The sequence below is a fragment of the Camelus dromedarius genome, chromosome 23 (assembly GCF_036321535.1).
Source record: "Camelus dromedarius isolate mCamDro1 chromosome 23, mCamDro1.pat, whole genome shotgun sequence".
In the NCBI taxonomy this organism is placed as follows: Eukaryota; Metazoa; Chordata; class Mammalia; order Artiodactyla; family Camelidae; genus Camelus; species Camelus dromedarius.
This window is the reverse complement of record NC_087458.1, coordinates 3,562,560-3,571,335: the sequence shown is the minus strand read 5'-3', so window position 1 is coordinate 3,571,335 and position 8,776 is coordinate 3,562,560. Positions and strand designations below refer to the sequence as shown.

Here is an 8,776-nt window from a genome sequence, read left to right as displayed (position 1 = left end):
GGGTGCAGTGTGCAGGGTGGGGGAATGGGACTGTTGCGCTGAGCAGAGGTTTCCAGCCCTCGGCTTTCAAAGTCCTTAACATGAATCATTAATCTGGAGATCTTGTGTCTGGGCTGGGAGAGCTCCGGTACCTGGAGTGGGCTCTAGTTTCCGCTTGGGTGGTGTGTGTATGTGTGTTTGATGGATTAAGTGGTAAGATCTTTTCCTGGGGCCTCCCGCCCCCGCCCCCAGAGCTTGCATGTAAACATACCTGTACCTGTGTCTGCATCCCGCAGGTATTTCCATTCCTCTCCTTACTTTTCCACGGCACCCTTCAGGATATACGGAAACACTAACTCGCCCCCACTCCCCAGTTTTTGGGCCTCCCCAGGCAAAAATTCCCTGAGGGCCAATTTCCATTTATTTCTTCACAACCACTTTTGTTAGGTCTGTCGGGGAGGCCTGAACTACTTTTACATTCCTCCTACCCCCTCCCCACCCCACCCCCTTTTTAGAAGATGTTAAAAAAAGCCCAGCTTCCCAGGGAAGCCAACTCTGAGAGAGCCCCGAGAAATGGCCCAAATGACTCCAGTTTAGTACTTAGCATTACAGCTCCCCTCGGTCTTCAATGATCATGAACAGGCAGAGACCAGGATCTGGGATTGGGGTAAAGAAGGGGATCTGGGTATTATCTCAGTACCCCATTTTCCCTCACCTTTCTCAGGCTCCACTTCCTCTCCACTTTTCCAAAATTGTGTGCATTCTCCTTTAAGGGGCTGGGCATCTCTCCCGCCCTCTCCAGAGTCGACTGAAGTTTCCAGAGGAGCCTTCTCTAGCAGGCTGGGCACACCTTTTGAAAGACCCCAACTTGTGCTCTGTGCACCTCAAATGCTCCTTTTCCTTGAATCCTCCCCTTGCCCCTCTCCCTGACTTCCCTCCTCTCAACTACAGGATTCAGTCTCTCTCCCCGAGAGGCTTGAGCATCCTCGAGGCTTCCCACCCTTGACCGCTCCGTAACCGGATGGAGCCAGAGAAATGTGGTGGGGGGGCCGGGGCCAGAGTTTCAACATCGCCCCCCAGAAGGAGGAGCCAGAGATGGGGGTAAGGAGAAGCAGCTTGGGCTTGTGGGAGGGCGTTAGCAAGACGGTGTGAGTGGGGATGATGTGGAGGTGGAAAAGGGAAGAAAAGGATCTAGAAGAGAAGGAGGAGGGCGTGTCTCATCGACCTCGGTTGAGGAGGCTTGGTCTTTTTCACAGTCTCAAGTTCATTGTCTCATTATCCATTAACCAGCCCCTCCCTTTAGTACCTGCCAACCCTGGTCCTGAGCTCCCTGCAGCCACTGATCTGTTTCCCCTGAGAGTCTATGAGGGTAGGCCTTCAAAGGTGGCTGCTGAAGTAACCCCAGACCCCAGGATTGGAGAGGCAAGGGGAATAACCCTACACCCTTTGCAGCTCTCTGGACCAAAGTCTGTCCAGGGGAGCGGGATGCCAGAGCCCGGGAGTCGTCAGCTTGGCAGTTGCCTGGCCTCTGGATGCCTCCCAGGTAATAATGCTCTTCCAATACTTCTGATCTCCAAAGACTTCAAACTTCGCCACGGATGCCTCTGTATTCTCCTCCTGGCTTAAGGTGCTTCAGCCTGAGGCTTGCTCTCTTCTCTGTCCAGGGCTGGCTGGGAGCTTGGACCCTGATGGTCCCTCTGCTTCTTTGACCTCGTTACTCCTTTTCTCATTTAGTTATTCAATAAATATTTGAGTGCCTACTACGTGCCAGGAGCCTTCTAGGCTCTGGAGCAAAAGAATACACATTCTCTCCTAAGCTTTCATTCTAGTGAGGTTAGGGCAGGATCTTAATCTTCCCCCTTTAGATCCTCCTGTCTGAGAGGAGTGGATGTGTGGGCAGCACTGCAGACAGTCAGACCTGACTTCCCTCCTTGCCCTGCAGGGGAGCAGATCCTAGCATGGGCCCCAGGGGTGAGGAAGGGGCTGGAACCCAAATTGCCTGGAACTCTGATCTGCACCAACTTGAGGGTCACCTTCCAGCCCTGTGGATGGCAGCGGAGTCAGGTGAGATGGTAGGACAGAGGAAAGGACAGCCAGCAGGAGGTGGGTAAGGGAGGCCAGAAGATTTAGACAAACATTACAGGAAGTGAGATAGTGAGAGTTATGCTTAAGGGCTGTCTTTTGTGAGTATCCGGGATAGTCCAGGGGGGGCTACCTCTAGGGAGGTGAGGGCTGCTGAACTAGGGCAACGAATGAGACTTCAGATGTCTTTGGCATCAGTCACGTGCTTCTTCTAGGAGACTCCCCTGAGCAGTGAGTATGATTTTTCCCTGGCCAACATTGGACGATTAGAGGCTGGTAAGTGTGGTGGTTTGGCAAAGGGGCTCACCGGGGGTGCTGGAACCCCTCCTTACCCTTCTACTCTCAGAGGACAGCCTAAGTGGATGGAGTGGGATGGGCTGGATGAGTTCCTCCCAGAGGGACCCAGATCCAGCGTTACACTGCTCTCTCACTCTTGACTTCAGTGAATGGCCTGTCTCGAGTCCAGCTCCTCCGTCCAGGGTCCCTGCTTAAATTTATCCCTGAGGAGATTCTGATCCATGGCCGAGACTTCCGGCTACTCAGAGTTGGCTTTGAGGCTGGAGGACTAGAGCCTCAGGCCTTTCAGGTAAGAGGCCTTCAACCCAAGGACCCCCTTCCCCTTAGAACCTTGGGATCTTTTCCCTGGCAATGCCCTGTAGCCCCCAATCTCCCAAGATCCCTCTCATCCATCGCTTCTCAAGGAGAGGCTAAAATGACAGTGTAATGAGAGTATTATGAGAGCAAGGGCCTGAATTCTAGCCCAGCTCTGCCAATCATCAGGAGATTAACTGCCAGCAAGTGCCTTCCTTTGAAAAACAGGGAGGGCTGGATAAGATTATTCCTAAGATTCCTCCTGGAATGAACATCCTGTGATTCTGTGGTTCCAGATGTGCTCCCCATGGCCCGTGGAAGTGCCTTTTGTTGGGCACTGTCTTCACTGTTCTCTGCTGGTGGCAAAGACAGTGGAACCACACCTGGGCCCCATTTCCCTCTTTTCACTTCTTCAGTCTGAGCCAAAGGATGGGGTGTTCTTTCTTCCACAGGTGACCATGGCCATTGTCCAAGCCAGAGCTCGGAGCAGCCAAGCCCAACAGTATGCAGGGATAACCCTGAGTAAGGCCGGTGAGCGAGGGTGCTTTAGGGTAAGGCAAGGGTAGAGTCTGAAAAAGCAGAGGCTGGCTGCAGACAAAAGAGCTGAGAAGCTGTCTCTGGCTCTTCTTTCTCCTCCTCTGTGCCTCCCTCCTGCTCTAGGCTGGAGTTCTGGCTCCAGGAAACCACCTATTCCCCTCCTGGAGACGTCAGAAGACTGGGAGACTGAGCGGAAAAAGCAGGGTGCCAGGGGCTGGAGGGTCAGCACTGTCAATGAGAGGTTCGACGTAGCCACCAGGTGACCCCCCGTCCACCCCCACCCCTGCTGCCCTCCCAATCTTCCCCCAGTTCTCTGATGCTCTAAAACTAGGACTTCCCACAAGCTCCAGTCTCCGAGGACATCCACAAAGCTATCCCCCTTACCTCAGAGAGATCCCTTCCTAAGTAGCTTCCTTGTAAGAACAGCTTTGCGTTATAATGAGGTCACTGAGCCAAGCTGTGACGTAACTCTCAATTTCACAGCCTCCCCCGTTACTTCTGGGTCCCTCACCGAACCCTGGACAGTGAGATCAGGAAAGCGTTTGGCCACTTCCATCAGGGCCGTGGACCGGTCAGTGTGAGGGTCAGGGTAACGGGTGGGTATTAGAGGGTCATGGAAGTCAGGGGTCGATGTGGAGGGAGGGGATCCCCGTGAGGTCAGTGTAGGGGCAGGGGTAGGGTGAGGCTGGGTTTCTCCCGCAGTGATCCTTCTCTCTTCCATGTGAAGCGCCTGTCCTGGCATCACCCTGGGGGCAGTGACCTTCTCCGCTGTGGCGGCTTCTATACAGCCAGCGACCCGAACAAGGAGGATATCAGGTGAGGGGAGGGCGGGTGAGAAGAATCAAGGGCTAAATGTTCAAGGCAGACACCTTCCCTTACTTTCTGACTCCCTCCCCTCCAGAGCAGTGGAGTCGATGCTCCAGGCTGGGCATTCGGACGTTGTCCTGGTAGACACTGTGGACGAGCTGCCTGGTCTCGCAGATGTCCAGCTTGCCCACCTGAGGCTGAGGGCCCTCTGCCTGCCTGGTGAGATGAATTTTGGCCCCTTACCCCCACCCCTAGGCCTGCTGATCGTACCCTGCTTCACCCTCTTGCCTGCTATAGATGGTACCCCTTCAGGCCCATGATCCAGTTTTCTGCTCAACTCCCATCTCCCACAGACTCGCTGATTTCTTGCCTTCCTGACCCCAACACATTCTTTTTTTTAAACGGCTTTCTTGAGATATAATTTATATACCATAAAACTTACCCCTCACCCATCTTAAGTGTGCACTTCCATGTATTCTATTGTATTTACAGTGTGGTACAACCATCACCACAGCTTAATTGTAGAAATCTCATAGCCATCTACAGTTACTTCTCATTCCTATCCCGAGACCTACGCACCCACTACCCCACTGACTAGTAACCCTTCTTAACCCTGGATGCTGAATCCCCAGTTCTCCTGAGCTCTTTGCCCTCCTGACCCCTCTGCTCTCTCTCAGATTCATCTGTAGCTGAGGATAAATGGCTCTCAGCTCTGGAAGGAACACGATGGTTGGACTATGTCAGGTACTTCCTTTTTTTAGCCACGATTTATAATTCATCCCTCCCCATCCTTCTGTTAACTTGGATTCCTAAATGGTCTTCCATTAACTCTTCTCCTTGGTTTACCAAGAAGACTGTTCTTCGTTGCTCCTTAGAAGGAGAAGAGAATCTGCTTCTATTGTCTCCCATGACCCCTCACTCCCTTCCTCTGGGCTTCTTGTTCCCCTCTCCTCTTCCTCCCCTGCCCCTCCAGGTCTTGTCTTCGAAAGGCCAGTGACATCTCGGTCTTAGTGACATCCAGGGTTCGTTCTGTAGTACTTCAAGGTGAGTTTCTTGGGCCAATCTATTCCATTCCTTGTCTTTTTCCTTTACGCACCTGACTGGATTCTGCTCAGGGAGGGAGACCTATAAAGCTTCCCTGTCCCCTTCCAGTGCTAGCATCCTCCTCTTGTTTTGCTAGGAACTACCCATCAGCACCAACTCATCCTTCAGTGCTACCTCTGCCTCCCCACTAAGACTGTGGTCCCTCACAGAAGGGTTCTCAGCTCTCTGCTCCTGCACTTCCATCAGTGGATGGGGATTGGGGTTGAGGTGGAAGCTGGTTTGACATTTATGATTCTGCTTCCTACATGTGAAGCTGGGGATTTCTACCAAGTGGACTGTATGAAGTGAATCATTCAAGGTCTTTGTTTTCTCTTCATTTCTATGTGCCCTCTCAATCCTACCTACCCGAAACTTTCTCTCTCTGTGCCCCTCACTTATTCTTTCCTTTTCTCACTCTCTTCTGTCCTAGTTTCTTGGCCCTTCCTTCTTTGTCCCTTCTCCCTCTTTATCACCCAGAGCGCGGTGATCGTGATTTCAATGGCCTCCTCTCTTCACTCGTCCAGCTGCTTTCAGCCCCTGAAGCCCGAACACTGCTCGGCTTCCAATCACTAGTGCAGCGAGAGTGGGTGGCAGCTGGACATCCCTTCTTGACCCGACTTGGGGGAACTGGGGCCAGTGAAGAGGTGAGAGTATTTGGGAAGGGTATTGGGGTGCAGGGAGCAGGTATTACTAAAGAAGTAAGCAGATGAGAAAATTATATATTATAACCCGTTGGAGGTGAATTAGGTCCAAAGCGTTCTGACGTTGGGCTGAGCTTGAAGGGAGACCCAGATGAGTGAATGACCACAACCCCCTACCACCCTTAACTGGGATTTCTGTTCCCTGACCTCCTTAGTGTCCCCTGGTCCCTGTGTCCCTCATCCCCTGTCATTTTGTTACCCTCCCCATTTTGGTCCCCATAATCCCTTCCAACCTCCTAATTTCCATCTTCTCAGGCCCCAGTGTTTCTCCTTTTCCTTGACTGCGTCTGGCAGCTCCTCCAGCAGCTTCCAGCTGAGTTTGAGTTCTCTGAGTTTTTCCTTCTTGCTCTTCACGACAGCGTCAGGGTTCCTGACACCCTTACATTCTTGAGAGATACTCCCTGGGAGCGTGGAAAGCAGAGTGGACAGGTCAGTGACTTCCATTTTTGACTTGTCTTCCACGCCCCCCACACCCATTAAGAAGTACTCTTTGAAGTTTAGTCTTGATTATGAAAAGTGAGGTCTGCGCATGGGAAAGGGGGAAGTTGGTGCTCACTTTCAGGACTGGACTTTCATCCTACATCTGATTCTTGGAGTAAGAGATGAAAATTTCATGATTTCTTTCTAGACCTGGGAGAAAATTTTTATATTTTTGTTTAACCATCCTTTTTCTTGTTTCCTCCATTCAGTTCAACACTTACACACAAGTCTACAATGCAGGGTACTCCCAGCCCCCAGCTGGGAACTCTATTAACCTGCAGCTGTCTGTCTGGGACTGGAATTTACGCTACAGCAATGAACAGATACTACTATTCCATAATCCTGGCTATGACCCAGAACACTGCCCAGATTCCTGGCTCCCTAGACAACAGGTGAGGTGTTTAAGGTTCCTAAATTCCTTTGACTTTCTCATAGGCTCAAACTACTAGAATGGGGAGAAGTAGAAAGACACAGGGTCTGAGTTCCCCACTCCTCTTCTGTAGCTGTCACTTACAGTCCCTGACTGTCCCCAGGAAGACAGAAACCCTAGAAATCACAAGGGCATCTTTTCTGTCCTCCTCATTAGTCTTCCTGTCTCATGCACACATTTTTATGTTTCCCTAAAATCAACTTTTATCAGTCCTGAGGCCTAGTGTGAAGCCTAGTGAGCAGAGTAGATAGAGTTCTCAGGGGAAGGCTTGTGGTTTGATCACTCATGCAGTGCTGAGTGGGTGGCAGATGGACATACTCCTTCCTGACGGTTTGGGGAAACTAGGGTCATCCGGTTTCTAGGTTGCCAGTTGATTTCTCTTTCCCCCTCAGCCAAGCTTCATGGTTCCTGGACCCCCCAGTTCTGTGTGGCTCTTCTCCAGAGGGGCCCTGACCCCCCTGAATCAGCTTTGTCCTTGGCGGGACAGTCCTTCCCTGCTGGCAGTCTCTTCTCGTTGGCTCCCTCGACCTGCTATCTCCTCTGAAAGCCTGGCTGATCAGGAGTGGGGGCTCCCCTCACATTGGGGAGCTTGCCCTTTACCCCCGGGGCTGCTGCTGCCTGGATATCTGGGACCCCAGATCAGGCTCTGGAGACGCTGCTACCTGAGGGGAAGGCCTGAGATCCAGGTGAGAAGGGAAGACAGGGACTGGGAGTGGGAAAATGGGTTTGACTGCTGAACAAGATGTTCTAGGAGAAACGAGATGTTTCCAGAAGCTGGAAAGGCAAAGAACTGGGGTGGGGGTGGGGGTACTGGGAAGTGAGGTACCATTCCTGCTAGTATCAAAGTGGATAGGTTTGGGAGTGTGGGGAAACTGCTCACGGCTTATATCAAGTATAATCTAGGGCTGAGTTGGAGGGGGAAAAGAATTAAAGATGCCAGAAGTCATGGACAGATCTTAGAAGCAGACAGCAAGAGCTGCAATAATATTCCTCTGCCTCTCTTCACCTCCCCAGATGGGCCTCTCAGCTCCCACAATCTCTGACCTCCAGGATGAACTAGCCCATCTTCAGGAGTTATTAAAGAAATGGACACCAAGAATATCTCCAGAGGGTCACTCCAAGAAAAGAGACCCAGATACCATTCTCTCCCAATCCCGTTGAAATTCCTGCCTTTCTCATGGGCAAGGGTCGTCTGGGGTGAGGAAGTTCTGTCTGATCCTCCCATTTTTTAATTCTGGTCTTACTGCCTCAGCTTTTATACGCCAGCCCTTAAGCTCACGGACTTTCCATTACAGATGGGTGGTGCTAACCTTATCCAACTCTTACCCTGGCCTGTTCTGTTCCTCAGTATAGCTATATGGACAGCTTCTTGTGAGTTGAAGAATTAAGAAACAAAAACAATCCAGAATATGACTGCCTCTTTTTTTTAGGGCAGTTCCAGCCCTTTTGGATACTGAGCTGGTGAATTGTGAGATCAGAGATACCCTTTATCAGCGCCAACAAGATGGCCTACAGACCTCCTTCCTCCTCCTCTTGCTGCTTCTTTAATTCCAATTTCTGTTTCTTCCCTTATAGTTTTCTATGGGTATGGAGTGGATATGGGCGACACTCTCTCTTCCAATTGTGTATTTTTGTTGTGACATTCCTATTTAAAGAGTTCATTAAAGCCCAGTATTTATACATAGTGCTGGCATTGTTTCTTGTGTCTGAATAAAGAAACCTAGGTAGGAGAGTGGTGGGCAGAGGGTGGGTGTGACCCAGGAGAGGGAAGTGCCCACCGTATTACTGCTAAGGAAATAAGGGATAGGTCTGCTGAGGCCCTGCAGAATTTGCAGGCAAACTGGGTTCTTTCCCGTGCAGATGGGGCAAAAGCAGACTGAAATTGTTGCTGGGGCCGAGGTGTGCCCTGGAGGCTGAGACCGAGACCTCTGGGCTTCACTGTCAGTCACCCTTCAGCTTTGGTCACAGACCACCTCTTGAGCCTCGGGTTCCTCTCAGCCCCATGTGCAGCGACAACTAGGCGAGCTCAGACATTCCGCAACCCCCTCCCTGAGGGAAAACGTAATACCTCAAAGCCCAGACCGGG

At 51.4% G+C, this 8,776-nt stretch overlaps 1 protein-coding gene across 1 annotated transcript; it reads left to right on the top strand.

The window, feature by feature from the left end:
- The first annotated feature begins 665 nt into the window (after positions 1–665).
- Positions 666–8,374, top strand: MTMR11 (myotubularin related protein 11). The gene is given in 18 exon segments (XM_010996698.3): positions 666–1,080; positions 1,432–1,522; positions 1,922–2,043; positions 2,277–2,337; positions 2,505–2,647; positions 3,105–3,183; positions 3,313–3,448; positions 3,673–3,760; positions 3,917–4,005; positions 4,091–4,215; positions 4,674–4,740; positions 4,970–5,040; positions 5,557–5,723; positions 6,036–6,209; positions 6,470–6,652; positions 7,083–7,376; positions 7,705–7,839; positions 7,841–8,374. Coding segments are annotated over 18 exon segments (2,142 nt in total). The 5' UTR covers positions 666–1,014; the 3' UTR covers positions 7,892–8,374.
- The last annotated feature ends 402 nt before the right edge of the window (positions 8,375–8,776 follow it).